The 16,454-nt window shown below is 39.3% G+C and overlaps 3 protein-coding genes across 6 annotated transcripts; 2 read left to right on the top strand and 1 right to left on the bottom strand.

The window, feature by feature from the left end:
* Positions 1 to 675: 675 nt before the first annotated feature.
* LOC111485678 (putative S-adenosylmethionine-dependent methyltransferase RcsF) lies at positions 676 to 3,770 on the bottom strand. Its single transcript, XM_023132659.1, has 9 exons — positions 3,582 to 3,770; positions 3,360 to 3,481; positions 3,161 to 3,261; positions 2,809 to 3,001; positions 2,616 to 2,708; positions 2,267 to 2,326; positions 2,075 to 2,149; positions 1,778 to 1,858; positions 676 to 1,276 (listed from the first exon to the last, which is right to left on the bottom strand). Exons 1-9 carry the CDS (start codon positions 3,664 to 3,666, stop codon positions 959 to 961), a joined length of 1,128 nt encoding a protein of 375 aa, XP_022988427.1. The 5' UTR covers positions 3,667 to 3,770; the 3' UTR covers positions 676 to 958.
* Positions 3,771 to 4,103: 333 nt separating this feature from the next.
* LOC111485702 lies at positions 4,104 to 7,262 on the top strand. Of its 4 annotated transcripts, none has more exons than XM_023132700.1 (10): positions 4,104 to 4,272; positions 4,451 to 4,529; positions 4,704 to 4,857; positions 4,955 to 5,041; positions 5,335 to 5,462; positions 5,764 to 5,860; positions 5,946 to 6,023; positions 6,098 to 6,323; positions 6,573 to 6,796; positions 6,871 to 7,262. In XM_023132700.1, exons 3-10 carry the CDS (start codon positions 4,756 to 4,758, stop codon positions 6,907 to 6,909), a joined length of 981 nt encoding a protein of 326 aa, XP_022988468.1. In that variant the 5' UTR covers positions 4,104 to 4,272; positions 4,451 to 4,529; positions 4,704 to 4,755; the 3' UTR covers positions 6,910 to 7,262. The 4 variants fall into 4 exon arrangements, with proteins under 4 accessions (XP_022988468.1, XP_022988467.1, XP_022988466.1 ...); XM_023132699.1 differs by having other exon boundaries at positions 4,437 to 4,529; XM_023132698.1 differs by having other exon boundaries at positions 4,368 to 4,529.
* Positions 7,263 to 11,643: 4,381 nt separating this feature from the next.
* On the top strand, positions 11,644 to 15,557 carry LOC111485752 (protein SUPPRESSOR OF MAX2 1-like). The gene is made up of 3 exons (XM_023132776.1): positions 11,644 to 13,168; positions 13,379 to 13,679; positions 13,764 to 15,557. Exons 1-3 carry the CDS (start codon positions 11,970 to 11,972, stop codon positions 15,333 to 15,335), a joined length of 3,072 nt encoding a protein of 1,023 aa, XP_022988544.1. The 5' UTR covers positions 11,644 to 11,969; the 3' UTR covers positions 15,336 to 15,557.
* Positions 15,558 to 16,454: the final 897 nt, after the last annotated feature.

The raw sequence follows: 16,454 nt of genomic DNA, 5'->3' as shown, positions 1-16,454 counted from the left end.
CACTTCAAATGAGATTAATATTTTTTTATTTTTTATATTCAATAAATTTTTTGAAATAATACTGACGCAATAAAAGATATTACTAAAATTTTAGGGCATAATTGAAATCTATCACTTTTATCAACTACAATAAACAATAAACAATCACTTAGTGTAAAAGGAAGCAGTAGTTTTTTCAAGTGCTGAGAGGAGGAATGTTAGTTTTAACACAAACTTAAAATATAAAAATAAAAATAAAACTTACAAATTTGAAGAGAATTGCTGCATTTGCAATTAGTTTGAATTTATCTTGCCATCAATGTGCAGTGGCCCAAGAATAATGATAAGAATCTGACATACGATTCAACTTGGTGGATTAAGCTAACACATTCACGATTAGGTAAATCATAAATGAAGGTTTTTAATACCCCAAACATACTGGTGAAACTCCATATTAAAGCCTCTCAAGTTGACATTAAATTCCTGCGCTTTTTTCATTTAAAGATATCAGTATATGCTTCAAAAATGAAGAATAAAAACCAACAAAGCCCAAACCAAACCATGGATTAATGCCGCAAGTGAACTGGAACCACGTCCAAAAGATCCTTTGTTTTCATCTTAGTTGATCCAAGCTGTGCATCAGTTCAGCTCGATGTGACTTAGTCACTTGTGATAACAGTTCATACTTCTGGAGTATAGACTTCAAAACATTTCCCTTCTTTAAGAATGTGGTACAAAAGTCAAACAATCACTCATCAGCAGATAGCCACACATTTTCAACCAAAACTATTTCACTGACCATCTAACAACCCACGACTAAGATTCTATCCAGCATGCTTGTCTCAATTTCAACCATACACCTTTTGTGAAGAGAAAGATGAATAAGAAATGTAAGGAGATCGAGCTCCATACAAGGCAGTTTAGTTTTGAGTGAGAATTCCCTACATAGTAAAAAGACAAGTTACCCTGATTGGCCTATTCAGCTGGGTGATGCAACCTCCACTTTTCTCACAACCACGTCGCCTTGGCAACCGATTGTGTATGACACATTTAATCCATCTACAAGTAGGTGATAGACAACGCTCTTAGAAGAACTTTGGGAAGTTCCACTAGGAAGTGTTTCATCTAGGTGACCATCTGAATCTGAACTACCATCGGACAACTCATGTCCTCTTGTAGTCGTAAGGTAGGATTCATGAGGTTGACTACGTTGTGACAATGATCGAATATCCCATGAAAGCACCTGCTTCACAAAGCTTTTCAACTCATCTGCCGATGCATAAAGCGATTTCTTTTCCTGAAACAAGAAAATTATGATACATGAGAAATTATGAGCACTTGTTAGCACTAGCTCTTTGTAAGGTGGAGTTTCATAAAAATGGTAATCAGACTACAAAGCAGCTCTCTCTCTCTCTCAATATTCATAATGTAAATTTCCAGAGGCATAGTTTTCTTAAGGAATTCAGACTCTGTGCGATACAACACCACCAGGAGATATCAAGGGCTTCCACTTTTCTTTCTATTAAGCTTTGCATCAAAAGCACCAACCTCAGGCTGATAATCACCCAAAACTCCAGTAACGTCTTTTAAGGCATAAAATATAATAGCTTGAAAGGTCCCTTTTGTTTGATACCAATGAAACCAAAGAAACCATACTGTTTTTTACTCTCACGTGCAAAAAAAAAAGGAATATTTTTGGCATATTGTTGAGGTGCGCAAGTTGGCCCAAACACTCATGGTTATATAAAAAACAACATCAATAATAATTAATTAATTAATTTTAAAAAAAGGAACTCACTATTAGTGGCCAACACTCCGATAGCGAGGGAGTAAATTCCTCAGAGAAGCAAATGGATGCAACAGACAATACATTTTCCCCCTGTGTTTGCGTCAATAAGATGTTAGATTGCCAAGAAGAATGTATAAAAACATATAACATGGTAGAATGAATCTACATTGGGCAAACGAATGAAAGAATGAATGGCTAAAAACCTCCATATAAAGAATGATTTGAAAGGATGAATAGTAACAACATAAGCATCAAGGAAACTTTAAGATAAAATTTAGTCAGTAAAATTAAATATGGAAGAAGTACCGTTAACCACTTAGGGACTGTTGCATCTTGGATACTGTCACAGTACGGTAGATAAGGTTTAACATCAAGTACTGGCTGTAACAAAATTCGAACAGAGCAAGAAATCAAAACAATCATTTATACAAGAAGTAATGACTAAATTCAAGATTACACCATTATCGCAGGTGGAAAAAAAACGAAACAAACCCTTACAGTTCCATCAACAAGATCGGCACCAGAGAGTAGAATTTGATGTCCCTGGATAGCCTCCACCTGAAGTGGTACAGCAGATTTTTTAATCTTAGATTCAATATCCCCCATTTATCTATTGCATTTGAATGTTGTTTAACACTTTCAACTGTAAGCTTGTAACCATAAATTTCTAATACAAAATGAAACTGAACGGCCTAACCATACAAAAACACATTGGACCAGTTCATGTGACAGTGAAACCTCTCTAGAATTCATTTGGGGGGGGACATATTTTTATCAATGTGATGAATGATGGCCTTCTCCATTAACTTGCAAGTTACATTGACAGCAATAAAAAATGTTATCTTACCTTTGCAATGGTGATTCCAATTGGGCATGGTCTATGTGGGGATCTCGTAGCAAAGATTCCTACTTTTTCGCCTTTCAACCTCGGTACTTTAACCTACCATTGAGCTGTCCTTTTATGGGATTTTAGGGAATTATAAGAATAATAGAAATGTGAATTCCATATTTAAGGATCATCAACAAATGAAGAAGCGTACTTTAGCCTTGAATTTCGATTTCGATGGATCCTTCCACAACTTGTCAAGATTTGTGTTTAAATGAAAGACATATATGACCCAGCAATGGGAATATTCTCCAAGACCTTCAATGGAAGCTGGAGGAATGCGAGAAGAAAACACCAACCGTGCCCTCGCAAGAGGTACCACTAAAGATTGCCTCGGAGTCCCATTCCTTAAGAAAAATAAAAAAATAAAAAATAAGCAACAAAGCTTAATTTCTATAGCGCTAGCTGAAGAATACGGCTGTAACTAGTTTTGTGAACAGAACTATGAGAAAACAACAACTAAATAATTGATGTTTAGACTACCAGATATGCAATCTAAAACTAACCTAGTAGAGAAGGATGATTGGATAGTACCAATTGGTGCCATGGGATACAAAGTACACTCCACGCTATCAGACTTCGGTTCCGAAACTGCTTTCCTTAAAGCCTACAAACAGGAAGGAAAAAAAAATAAAAAATCAAAATATCGATAACAACATTGGAGTCAGGAACATGAAGCGATGCAGAGGAGCAAATATGAAATACCTGCTGTGCCCGTATTCGGCCTTGTCTCTCGGCGATGGTTTTCTTTAAAGAAGCTGCCAGAGAAGCCTCGAGCTCTCGGACTTTGGAACCCAACTCTCTCGACTTCTTCGTCACGAAATAAACTGGAGAACCCACAAAAACACGACTTGTGAGAATCACGTAGTAAATCGGAGAAATTGAGAGAGAAGACATATAGGATCTTAAAAGTTATCGAAGTTTTACGAGATAGGATGGCGGAGGCAGATACAAACGCCAATGTGATGCTCATGGCAGCCGTCGACGATCTTGATACCACGGCGTAGGCCATTTCGACTTCAGAGTCGGGAAGTAGCTTCAGCGCTCGGGCGAACTGGATCCGGCAGCTTGAGGCTCGACTGATTCCCGGCTTTTGGGGTTTTATATCTTAGTTCCTCAGGGTTTTGGCATTTTACTTCGGCGTTTCGAAGGAAAAATATTTAGGTTAAATTATACGGTGAATAAATTTTTTAAAATTTTAAATTTCACATCTCTATTTATCATAAAATTAAAAATATATTTTTAAAGTTTAATAAATTATCTTATATGTTTCCATTTTGCATTTATTATGTATTAATTTCAAAGTTTTACATTGGTATTTTAATTGACGTTTAATCAAAGTTTTATCTTATAATTTAATTTAAAAAATATATGTCGGAGCAAAATAATTTTTTTCTTTTTATTCTTAATACTTGAGACGACACGTGGAGGACTATTTATCCAATTTTGAACCGGTTCGGTTATGCTTTCATAGAACAGGACAAGCTATATCCATCCCGGGTTGTCGGTTCAAAGTCAACACGACCGTGCTCATCTCAGCTCACCTCTCCAGTCTCTCGTCAATCTCCCGCCTGCATCAGACCATCAAATTTCAGTCCTTGCCAGTGCGGCTGTTTAGGTACCAAGCCATTCAACTGCTTCTCGCTTACTTCCTATGTCTTTGTTCTTCTTCGACTCCTTCCTAAGTTGACTTCACTTTTTCCCACCACAAAGTTTCCAGAAGATGGGGAAATCAGTGGGGGCTGTTCTAATTTCATTTCTCTTCCTGATCTCCGTTTTCAGTATTGCGCCCCCAGGATTTGGAAACACTTTCACCTCTATATTCAATTTCTTGACTCCAAAATTCCCCTCCAATTTCCGCGGCTTTGGACCAAGGTGGGTAATTCTTGTTTTTATCCCTTTTTCTTTTACGCCCACAATTGAAGATATCCAACACGGATGAAATTTTTGCGTACTGTTTTGAGCCGAATTTGTATTATTCTTTGATTTGAGCTAAGTGTTCGATAAAATGCGCAAATGAGAACTTTTTATGGTCAATGTGTGGTGCAGAGTATTAGTAAGAGGGCATTCGCATATAGCTTCAGGGGTTAGAAGTTCGAAAATGGACACAGGGAATTATATAGAGGGGCCCTTTCTAGAGGAGTTTACATTTCCTGCCAATTCTGTTCCTTTCGACAACTGCCACGCTTCTACAATTGTGGAGGTTTGGTTTGATGGAGAAACTTCCTTTGGTCTTATAATACTTGGCTCCTTGATTTTTTTAGGGGAGAATATGAGTGTTTTCTATCTTCATAGAGCAGGTTGATAAAGATCATTACTTGGTTGCATACTTTGGGGGTACATTCGAGGGCGCACCGGATGTGAAGATTTGGTTGCAGGCATATAAGGTAAACAACCCAACTGCATCACTCCCCAAAAATGAAAGCTTACTAAAAAAATTGTGAGTAAACAAGCATAATTTTCGAAAAAAAAAAACAAGAACAAGAAGGTATCTAATTTCTTCCTTGAACGTTGATCTCATCTGAGTTATGTTATGCTTGCCGATATGCTATCTCGAATGATACTAGTACAAAAGTGACTCTACTGTCTTGCCTTTGTTTATGTCAAATCAGGCTGTAGGGCCCTTTTATCCATATTATTGAGTGGTTTAGAAGAGGTTTATATTACTTTTAACTTGCAGAACGGCTCCTGGCACTCGCCAATTGTGGCTGATGAGCAGCCTGAAGTTCCAATGTGGAACCCTGTCTTGTTCAAACTTCCATCAGATGAGCTGCTTCTGTTTTATAGAGTGGGACAGGACGTTCAAAGGTATATTTTTGTAAATCTCATAATGGTTTACTGAAATAACAACTCTATTCAAGCTAATTTATCTGATCATAATTCGTAGAAAGTTGATATGCTTAAGTTAATTGGTTTTGTAAATTAGTTTTTTCTGAAAAGGGCCTTAATACCTTTTCCCTGAAATCCCTCGGCCTTTTTTTTTTGCCTGGTCGACTTGAGTCTCTGACCAACTGTCTAACATATTGAATAACTTTTGAAGTGAAAACTTGAACCCTTCTGCTTCCTAGTGTGTTTTGTTCTATCTTGTGCTGATTGAGACAACAATCAGATGGAGTGGGTGCATGAAGCGGTCATATGACAAAGGTGTTACTTGGACAGCAAGAGAACAGCTTCCCCCTGGTATCTTAGGACCAATAAAGAATAAGGTATACTTTATGTGCCCATATGCATCTACCATTCAAGTAAACTGTTTTGTTGCTCATGAAGCTGCTTTTCTTTGTTATGTTGTAGCCAATCTTGCTGGAAAATGGGGTTTTGCTCTGTGGATCTTCAGTTGAAAGTTGGAATTCTTGGGGTGCATGGACGGAGGTTCTTATGAATAGTTCTTTAGTTTTGACTTGTCCTAAAATCTGGAAAATGTGGCTGACATGTCAATATAACAGGTCACATCTGATTCAGGTAGATCATGGAGAAAGTTTGGGCCAATATACATGGAAAATCGATCTCTCAGTGTCATTCAACCAGTTCCTTACCAGACTGCAAATGGAAATCTGCGTGTTTTACTTCGATCCTTCACAGGTATCGGTAGTATTTGTATGTCAGAATCCACTGATGGTGGTCACAACTGGAGCTATGCAAAACCTACAAATCTTCCTAATCCAAACTCAGGTAACATGGCTGAGTTACAAGCATTACCTGAAAGTATCTGCATACATGAACGTCTAAAGGCAATGATCATTATTGTGAGCATCTTCATTATGAAATTGAATTACTTACCAGATTTAGTAATTTCTGTTCTTACAGGATTTTCATTCATGCTGTCACTAGTACAGATGACTGATTTTACTACTTCCTAGATTTCAACGTCTCTTCTCGCTATCCCTTACGATCATCTTTGACTATGCATTGTATCAATAGGTATTGATGGGGTCAAACTGAGGGATGGTCGTTTATTACTTGTTTATAACACCGTCTCGAGGGGCGTGCTTAAGGTTGGCCTGTCCCTGGATGATGGTGATTCTTGGCTAGATGTTATGACCTTGGAGGACGAGTCAGGAAAGGAATTTTCATATCCGGCGGTCATTGAGGCTAGCGATGGATCAGTTCACATCACGTACACATACAAGAGAAAGCAGATTAAGGTATGAAGGTTGATATCTAATCTAAAAGATACAATTGCCGGAGACTAACCCCATTATCATTTTTTCCTGGGCAGCATGTTGTCTTCAAACTGAAAATGCATAGGAATCACTAACGATGATAACTAAGAAAGCAAAGCTCTCCCTCTGTTTGTAAGCAATGGCGAGCAAGGCCAATAATGTGCGGCATCCAAACTCTCCAATCTTGGAATCGAATGCTGATTTACGGCGCATCATCTGTACATTCGGGTAAATATGATTGCTTTTCCTACCTAGTATTCATCAAGATGACTCTAACTGAGCGTATGCATTAACTTTTGGAAGTTGGGTTGGGGGGTTGAGAACGGATGTAGTCGTATCAGTTAAGACGTGTTTGAAGGAAGGAATAAAATATGAATCTGACTTGCCCATATCTGCATAGAATAAGTTAATGATGTTATTCTTATAAAATCTGTAAAATATTCCTTGGGAATCTTCCAGTTCGTTGAGTGCTGATAATGGCAGCCATTGATCCACTTGTTAAATCCAAATTGGTTAGCCCAAAACTCATAGTTCCATAGGCCTTGTGTAGGATTCTGATAGTAACTGCGCCCACTTCAGGATGCACTCTAATCTTTATAAGCATAACAGGAAGCATAGTGATGGTGATTAAGTTTGAGTATTAACAATGTAACTGCTCATGCTCATGCTCATGCTGATATTGTCCTCTTTTGAAAGTAGATATTGTCATTTTTTTATTTTTCTTTTCGGACTTCCCCTCGAGGCTTTTAAAACACGTCTGTTGGAGAGAGGTTTGCACATCCTTATAAAAAATGTTTCATTCTCCTCCTTAACCGATTTGGGATTTCACAATCCACCTCTCTTCGGGGTCCAGCGTTCTCATTGACACTCGTTCCCTTCTCCTTATCGATATGAGACTCCCAATCCACCCCCCTCCTCCCTCCTTCGGGGTTCAACGTCTTTATTGGCACACCGTCTCGTGTCCACCCCCTTTGGGGCCCAACCTCCTCGCTGACATATCGCCCAGTGTCGAGCTTTGCTACCATTTGTAACAGTCTAAGCCCACCTAAGGCCCTCTTTGAGATTTCTCTTTTGGACTTTTTCTTAATGTTTTTAAAACATGTGGAAGAAGTTTATACATCTTTATAAAGAATGTTTCGTTCTACTCTTAACCGAAGAGTCATCTTTTAGAGTAATTAGGTTGTAGGCAATAAAGTGAAAAGGGGAGAATGGAGTGTTGACAAAAGTGACAACTTTGACTTGTACAATGTTTCTGGAAGGCAGCTTTTTGGGCGGTTGTTCCGCAGACGCATGTTTCCGTTTCAGCTTTCCTCTTTTGTTTGGTGCAAATAAGGCTTTCCGTTGGCAGCTTTTGTGGGCTTTTTATGGGGCGTCCTCTGCTTTTCTTCAACTTTATTGCTCTCTACCTTTACAGTTTACGCCCCCTGAGTATCAGAACCCCTTCTTAGATGGGAAAACAAACCAACAAACAAACAAACCCATGCCAACTGCCCAGCCACTGTCTCCTCTAATTCCCCTTCCATTCCATAGACCCACACATAACGGTTTAAATTCACCGCTACCCGATATTGTCCTCCTTGGCATTTCTCTTTCAGACTTCCCCTCAAGTTTTTAAAACATATCTGATATGAAGGGAGAAAAATGTTTTGTTTCCTTCTCCAACCGATATAAGGACTTATGAATTCTTATGTTATTCTTTTCATATAAATCTTGACATTAAAGTTGTAATGAAATGAGTCTGAAGACTTCACACTCAAGGGTCTTAGGTAAGCATGTCTGTCCTTATTGCAAATGCATCTGAAAAAAGCATGATATTGGTTAACTTTATAGACCCTTTTGCATATCTGTGTCACCTTTTGCAACTTGCGTTGGAAGTATAATAGATTATTATGATCCACAAACCAAGTTGTCCATGCCATTATGGTTGATTAATAAAGTAGTTTAGTCAATTCTTTTACCAAATGGGTCCATATATATTCTTTTTTTTTACCATTTCCTTTAACTATTCACTCCTTAATAGACAATCAAAGTATTCGATAGAGCTTATGGATTGAACTTCGAAAAAGTCAAGGTATAAAAGACTATATATATATAAATATATATATTTCCAAAGAGCTCGGTGCTACACGACCCGTCACCTTTTTTGGTGATCTCAAAGGCAACATGGGTTAGCTTTATTCTAAAACAATAGAAAGGTGGTGGTGGGGATTGGAGAGAAAAGGCCACATGCTTTGGATGCAAGAAGCCACCAAAAAAACCTCTAGACCTTCATAGATTAAATTACCAAATTGCCCTCCTAACTATTTACCAAAAGGCAAAGGCTAAGTGGGGTTTTGGTTTTGGTTTTGGTTTTGGCTTTTATTGGTGAAAAAGAGTTTAGGTTTGATTGATGGGTCCTCTATATATGTCATCATAAATCTTGGGAAGCAATCTTTTAGCTATCAATCTATCACCCTTTGGAAAGCTATGGATTATAAATTGATAGAAACTATAACGTGGGGGTAGTTTGTGTCTTTTTGTTTCATTTTATGGGTAAAAATCATTACTTTTTTCCCCAAGACAATAATTTATTGATAAATTAAAGATGCCTTTATGAAGAGGAATTCAAACGGCAAAGTTAAAATGATTGTTTTTTTAAAAAAAATAAAAAAAAGAAAGAAAAAAGAGGATTTTTTTTTTTTTTTTTTTTGTTATTTTCTTGTGTGCAAATAGATTCTTCTTCCTAATTATTATAAATAATAATCATTTTAAAATGTAAATAGTAAAATAAAAAAAAATAAAAAAAAAAAGGGGCCGTGAATAATTGTCATTTTAATAATTGAAAAGCAAAAGGGGCCCACAAGGAGATGTTTAAATTAAAAGGAAAAAGGAGAGAAGGGAGGAGTAGAGAAGAGGCAAAAGCAACATAGAATTTGAAAACAAAAAACATGCCAAAAGGCACATGATGACCGAAAAAGAGGAAGCAAAGGGAGGGGAGGGCGTGCGCTACCAAAAGCCGACGCCATCATTATCAACTATGCTTACTCTTCCAACCTCCTCCTCACCTTTTTTTTTTATTTTCAATACTTTTATTCCGCTAACCTTTTCTTCCAGTCTTTTAGAGTCAACGTCCTTGTTCTTATCCCATTTGTAACCGTCTAATCCCACCACTCATTGATATTGTCCACTTTGACTTGTTATGTATTATCATTACCTTATAAAGAACTGCGACAATGATAAAAGTAATTGGATGGTGATTGAGATGAGATAGAGAAAGGTTTTGGGTCAAGGTCAAAGTCAAAGTCAAAGTGATGAATTGGGTGGAGATTTGAGTGTGGCAGGTCAGGTTGACCAAGTCAAACCGTGGGATTAACCATACGATTCATGAACCCAACCCTAAGGACTAAGGAGGAGAACATTGAAATGGTTCGGTTTCCTAGTGGTTTTAGTTTGTCAAACCTAATTAATTCCCTTTCACACCCTCTTTCCTCTCCATTTGTTTCCAGTTTTAGATGTTTTGTTTTCTCACCCAAGCCAACCACTCACCCACCTATTTTGTTTTAACATATTTATTACGTCATATATTCTTTTCATAACATATTTATTACACCACAAAATTCAGCTCTTTCCAAATAACAATATCTATTTTTACATTTTCTGGTCTATTTGCGCCTTCCAGAATAATTATTTCTCTAATTTTAAATTGTGATTCCACCTCTTAGTGGTCAATACGTTGAACGATGGATGACGTCATAAATGCAGAAAAAAGAAAAGGTGAGACAATCTAAATTAGTGGACCAAAACAGAAGCTTCCTCATCTGATAATAAACAATTAAATTAATATTTCTTTTTATGTTAAGAATCATGTGAACGATAAGATTGGTGCCAGTTGTTACCACCTCCAGTGCAACAGGTTAGCTGCTATAATAAATATTAATTAGTTACTAAATCATGTTATTTAAGTAAATTTTAATAATCATTAATTCTTCTTAATACTAAAATGTAGTTTCTTTGTATCCATTCTATTTCTATTAACTTTTTCATTTATTTCTCTCTCGGTTTACTCCCAATAATCTTTTCTTATGGTCGCGAAAAGTGATCTCAAAGATAGGATGACTCAGAAAATGTTAAAAGAATGGATAGTTTCTAATTATACCAATAAAGTATACTTTCATTTTCAGTGACTTAATAATATGTGTTAAATGAATACGACTTTCTACAATGGTATGATATTGTGTACTTTGAGCCCAAGCTCTCATGGCTTTGCTTTGGACTTACCCAAAAGACCTCATTCCAACGGAGAGATATTCATTGATTATAAATTCATGACCATTTCCTAAATTAGCAGACGTGAGACTTTTATCGTCTAACAATATGAACTTTATAGTTTTAACGTGTTGAAAAGAAACGTACACAAAAATGTGATATCCTATATCAATAGGAGAGGAAAAGACCGGGTGTGTGTGTGTGTGTGTGTGTGAAGGATGATAGGTTTGGAGGGTAAATCTGTCATTTGAGGGGATGAAAAGACAAAGGGGGGGGGGGGGGGGGGGGGGGGGGGGGGGGGGGGGGGGGGGGGGGGGGGGGGGGGGGGGGGGGGGGGGGGGGGGGGGGGGGGGGGGGGGGGGGGGGGGGGGGGGGGGGGGGGGGGGGGGGGGGGGGGGGGGGGGGGGGGGGGGGATCTAATCATCTAAATGACACCTTTTGGGGAGGTGGGATTTTAACTTATTAAAATTACATTAATTAATTATATAAAAGTTAAATGTGGAGAAACAGACAGACAAGATGGGAAATGAAAGGGAAATGGAACAGATTTTTTTTTTAATAAAATTTCCTTCCTCATTTATTTCTATTTCTATTTCGATTTCGATTTCGATTTCAATTTCCATTCTGAAAGTGAGCATTTGTCTTACTCCTCACCACTTTCCAAACCTCACCGGAATTCTTTTTTATTTTCCTTTTTGGTGCTAACCTCTGAATTCTCAGACCCTCATCCTCCTCCACTCCCACTACCTGGATTGGAACATCGTATTGAAACAGAGACGTGTGTGAAGCTTTTGTGGTTTTCAATGGTGGATTGAAGAAAGAGAATACCAGATTTTTCCTGTCAAATTTGTTCACGTTTTTGATTGGTTGAAAGAGAGAAAGGAGGGTCTTTTGGGTATCGATTCTGGAAATGAGAGCTGGGCTTAGTACGATCCTGCAAACTCTGACGTCGGAGGCGGCTACTGTTTTGAACCAGTCAATTGCCGACGCGGGTCGACGTAACCATGGCCAGACCACGCCGGTTCATGTCGCTGCAACTCTGTTGGCTTCCCCAACTGGGTTTCTTCGCCAGGCTTGCATCAAGTCTCATCCTAATTCATCGCACCCACTTCAGTGCAGAGCTCTTGAGCTCTGTTTTAGCGTCGCTCTCGAACGCCTACCCACGGCCCAAAACGTGTCCTCTGCCTCTGAACCACCGATCTCCAATGCGCTAATGGCAGCTCTTAAACGCGCACAAGCCCACCAACGCCGTGGCTCTTCTGAATTGCAGCAGCAACCTATGTTAGCGGTGAAGGTTGAGTTCGAGCAGCTAGTTATATCCATTCTCGATGATCCAAGCGTGAGTAGAATTATGCGGGAGGCGAGCTTTTCGAGCCCTGCTGTAAAGGCTACGATTGAACGATCTTTGAATTCCTCGGCATCTGTGGTGAATTTATCCCCTATTGGATTAGGTTGCCACGCTTCCCCGACGCCTCATCGGAATCTTTATTTGAATCCACGGTTGCATCAGGGAAGCGTTACCCAATTGGAACAGCCGAGAGGGGAGGAAGTGAAACGAATCGTGGATATATTGCTCCGGCCGACCAAGAGAAATCCAATCGTAGTTGGGGATTCGGAAACAGATGCAATGATTGAGGAATTTTTTAGGCGAATTAATAAGAAAGAACTGACTGAAGGGCCGCTTGAAAATGCTGAGATTATCCATTTGGAGAAGGAGCTTGCATCAGATGGAGCACAAATACCCACAAAACTTGATGAATTGGAAGATTTGTTAGCGACCCGAATAGCCAATTCGAGTTCTGGGAGCATAATTCTTGACTTGGGGAATCTACAATGGTTGATTGAGCAGCCGGCGAGTTGTGTATCCCCAGGTTCCGGCATGTTGGTGCAGCCCGTTGTATCCGAGGCCGGCCGTGCTGCCGTTCAGAAGATTGGAAAGGTATTGATAAGGTTCAGAGAGGAAACTGCCGGCCTGCTGTGGTTGATAGGAACCGCTACTTGTGAGACGTTCTTGAGATGCCAAATCTATCATCCCTCCATCGAAAGTGATTGGGATTTACATGTTGTCCCCGTTGTGGCTAAAGCCCTTCGCTCTGGGTTATATCCAAGGTACTTTTGGATTCTCATCCTTTTCATTTCATCCACCTCCACCTTATGGATCGTTAAGCTCAGAGTCATTTGCTTGATCTTTACGAACTTTTGGGTCATTGCAGAAATCAAGTATACAGCCCTTAGAAACGTTTCTATGCTTATTTTAATCGTTCATGATTGATTTCTTTTGTTGGGTATTGAGTGTTTTTCTTGTTCTTGTTCATTTAGGCTTGGAACAAAGGAGATTCTAGGCAGTTCAATCGAATCCTTGTCCCCAATGAAGTTCTTTCCAACGCCTCCCATTAGCCAACTAAGACATGAATCTGAGACTCTAAATGTTGATCCAAGAACAACTTGCTGCCCACAGTGTATCCAGAAGTATGAACAAGAACTACAAAAACTCATGAACGAGGAGTCTGAGAAATCTCCATCAGGAGTCAAAACAGACAGCAATCACCCTCCACTGCCACACTGGCTGCAAAAGGCTAAAGCTGATGCTCCTAATGCTGAATCAGTTGATTTGAAACAGGTAGCTTTGGATCGAATTTAACCGAAACTTGATTCGTTTTTGTGAAATCAAGTCGAGCTAAACTATGTTTGTGTTTTGTTGCAGAGCAAGGACCACGAATTGATGGTAAAGCAGAGGAATCAAGAACTACAGAAGAAATGGAATAATACATGCTTGCACCTTCATCCCAATTTCCATCAACCAAAAATTTTCAGTTCTACAGGAAATATGTCAACAATGGGTTTATATAATCAAAACTTGCTCAAGAGCCAGCCTTGTCAGCCAAGGTTAGAAGTGAATAGAAGCCTTGGGAGAACTCTTCAGCTGAATATGAATCCACAACTCAACCAGCCATCTGACTACAGCTCAATACGAACAGACTTGATTCTTGGGCAAACTCATAAAGACTGCACCAAAGAATTTTGGGGCCAAAATCATAAATCATCCAGACCAGAGACGAGTGCCAAACTTCTAGGCATATCAGATGTTGATTCATACAAGAAGGTCCTTAAAGTTCTAACGGAGAAGGTTTGGTGGCAGGGGGATGTAGCTTCTGCTGTGGCTAACACAATAACTCAACGCGAATTGGGCAGCAGGAAACGTCAAGGTGCTGGATCAAAAGGAGACATTTGGCTATTATTTGCGGGGCCTGACAAAGTTGGCAAGCAGAAGATGGCATCAGCTCTTTCAGAGCTGGTATCTGGGTCCATCCTGGTTACCATTTATGTTGGTACACAACGAGGTGGTAGAGGATTGGACAACAATTTTCGCGGTAGAACCCCATTAGATCAAATTTCAGAGGCTGTTAGGAAGAATCCATTTTCAGTGATAGTTCTTGAGGACATTGATGAAGCAGATATTATATTTCGTGGGAGTATAAAACGGACAATAGAAAGTGGTAGGCTCATTGATTCCCATGGTCGAGAGATCAGCCTTGGTAATGTTATTTTCATCCTTACAACTGATCGGCTACAGGATGATCTAAATCACTCGTCCTATCACAATTCTTTTGGTGAAAACGAGCCTGCAAATTTAGCTAATGAAAGTTGGCAATTGAGGTTATCTCTGTCTGAAAAGCTGCTAAAACGTCGAGGGAATTGGCTTTCCAATGAAGAAAGGTTCACAAAAACCAGGAAAGCTACAATTCCTAGTCTGTTTTTTGATTTGAATGAGGCTGCCAATGCAGAGGACGACACTGCAGATGGATCACACAATTCAAGCGACCTCACAATTGATCATGAAGATGAATCTAGCCTAAGCAGGATGGAATCAACCACAGCTTCACCTGCATTACACGAGCTTCAGGATATCGTCGACGACGCCATTGTTTTCAAGCCAGTCAACTTCAACCATATAACCCGCCACATTAAAACTTCTATCCATGAAAAATTCTCCACCATTATTGGAGAGGGTGTCTCAATCGAGGTACAAGACCATGCTCTTCAAAAACTTATAGCTGGGGTATGGTTTGGCGACACTGGTTTAGAAGAATGGGCAGAGAAAGCACTGATTCCTAGCTTCAACCATCTCAAGGCTTGCATTCCAAAAACAGCCGGCGGTATGCAAGACAAGTCAGTAGTTGTTACTCTCGAACTAGACCGTGAATCAGGCAGTCGAAGCCGAGGAGATCGGCTGCCCAGTAACATCAGAGTAGTTACAGCAGTAGATGGGTTATGAGAATAGGGTGGAGGTAACATAAAATGTTTGTATATATGCATATATACTTTGCCCCTAAGGCTGGGGGAGGGGAGTTGTTTTAATTTAACAGCATCTAGATATGCCTGAAACAAATAGTTGGTAAGCAAGAAATTGGTTTTTGAGTATTGTTGATAAACAGAAAGCAGTATGTTGGTTGATAGAACAGGAATGACAAAGGAAACAATGTCTTGTAATTTCTTGTCTCCTTGGAATTATTTGATTCAATTGCCTTCACCTTCACCTTCACCTTCACCTTCACCTTCACCTCCATATTCATATGTATACAAGTGAATAGCTTAGCAGGGTCATGGGAGACACTATCTTAATTTTCATCCTCCCGTTCGTGAGTGAGTGTTAATGTGAGATCCCACATCGGTTAGAGAGGAGAACGAAATATTCTTTATAAGAGTGTGAAAATTTTTCATTAGTAGACACATTTTCAAATTGTGAGACTAACGGCAATACGTAACGGATCGAAGCGAACATGCTAATGGGCTTGGAATTTAAAATGTGAAAAAAGGGCATTGTTTATTTGCACGAGCAATGACAAGCTTGCTTGCTTGTCCTTTCTGCCTCAAGACTTTGTAAGTGGACTTTGGGTTAAAGAAATGAGTATAAGTGGGGTGTCGCCGACTCTAAGGCAGGTTCAAAGGGCAAAGAACAAATATAAATATGAAGGTGATGTTGCGTAGCTGTTTCTGAAAGCGGCCATTTGTATGGTTGAAAGGGGGGAGAGGTAGGAACTGAATCATTGTCTGTTGTATATTAATAAAGGCAGGAGCACCTGAACTGGATTACTTTTACAAACTCTTGTTTCCACGGCAGTCTTGCCATATGTGCATTTTCAGCTACATACTTCGCTGGAAATCAAAACTGAGGATAATTCATAAAGTTGGAAAGTTGTAATGAAAACAAATGACAAAAAAGTATGTAATACAAGCCACTGATCATAAAATATGAATCAAAGCTTTCTAGTCCACCAGCAGCCTCATCCCTGCATTGCTCTGTCTCGGCACCGTCTAGTGAAAGAAATCAAGTCTCTGCGGTCGACAAATATCTGTCTGAGGCACTGTATATAACTCTCTGGTGAAGTATAAC

Source organism: Cucurbita maxima, unplaced genomic scaffold (assembly GCF_002738345.1).
Source record: "Cucurbita maxima cultivar Rimu unplaced genomic scaffold, Cmax_1.0 Cma_Scf00010, whole genome shotgun sequence".
NCBI classification, from domain to species: Eukaryota; Viridiplantae; Streptophyta; class Magnoliopsida; order Cucurbitales; family Cucurbitaceae; genus Cucurbita; species Cucurbita maxima.
This window is presented reverse-complemented; position numbering and strand designations above follow the sequence as displayed.

Coding starts and splice junctions, on each gene's coding strand:
- LOC111485678 (XM_023132659.1), bottom strand. CDS start 3,666: ATGGCCTACGCCGTGGTATCAAGATCGTCGACGGCTGCCATGAGCATC. Junction 3,002..3,160: donor CAATCATCCTTCTCTACTAG/GTTAGTTTTAGA, acceptor ATTTTTCTTAAG/GAATGGGACTCCGAGGCAAT. Junction 2,150..2,266: donor CCGATCTTGTTGATGGAACT/GTAAGGGTTTGT, acceptor ATTTTGTTACAG/CCAGTACTTGATGTTAAACC.
- LOC111485752 (XM_023132776.1), top strand. CDS start 11,970: ATGAGAGCTGGGCTTAGTACGATCCTGCAAACTCTGACGTCGGAGGCG. Junction 13,169..13,378: donor CGCTCTGGGTTATATCCAAG/GTACTTTTGGAT, acceptor TTGTTCATTTAG/GCTTGGAACAAAGGAGATTC. Junction 13,680..13,763: donor AATCAGTTGATTTGAAACAG/GTAGCTTTGGAT, acceptor GTTTTGTTGCAG/AGCAAGGACCACGAATTGAT.
- LOC111485702 (XM_023132698.1), top strand. CDS start 4,378: ATGGGGAAATCAGTGGGGGCTGTTCTAATTTCATTTCTCTTCCTGATC. Junction 4,530..4,703: donor TTCCGCGGCTTTGGACCAAG/GTGGGTAATTCT, acceptor TGTGTGGTGCAG/AGTATTAGTAAGAGGGCATT. Junction 5,042..5,334: donor TTTGGTTGCAGGCATATAAG/GTAAACAACCCA, acceptor TTTAACTTGCAG/AACGGCTCCTGGCACTCGCC.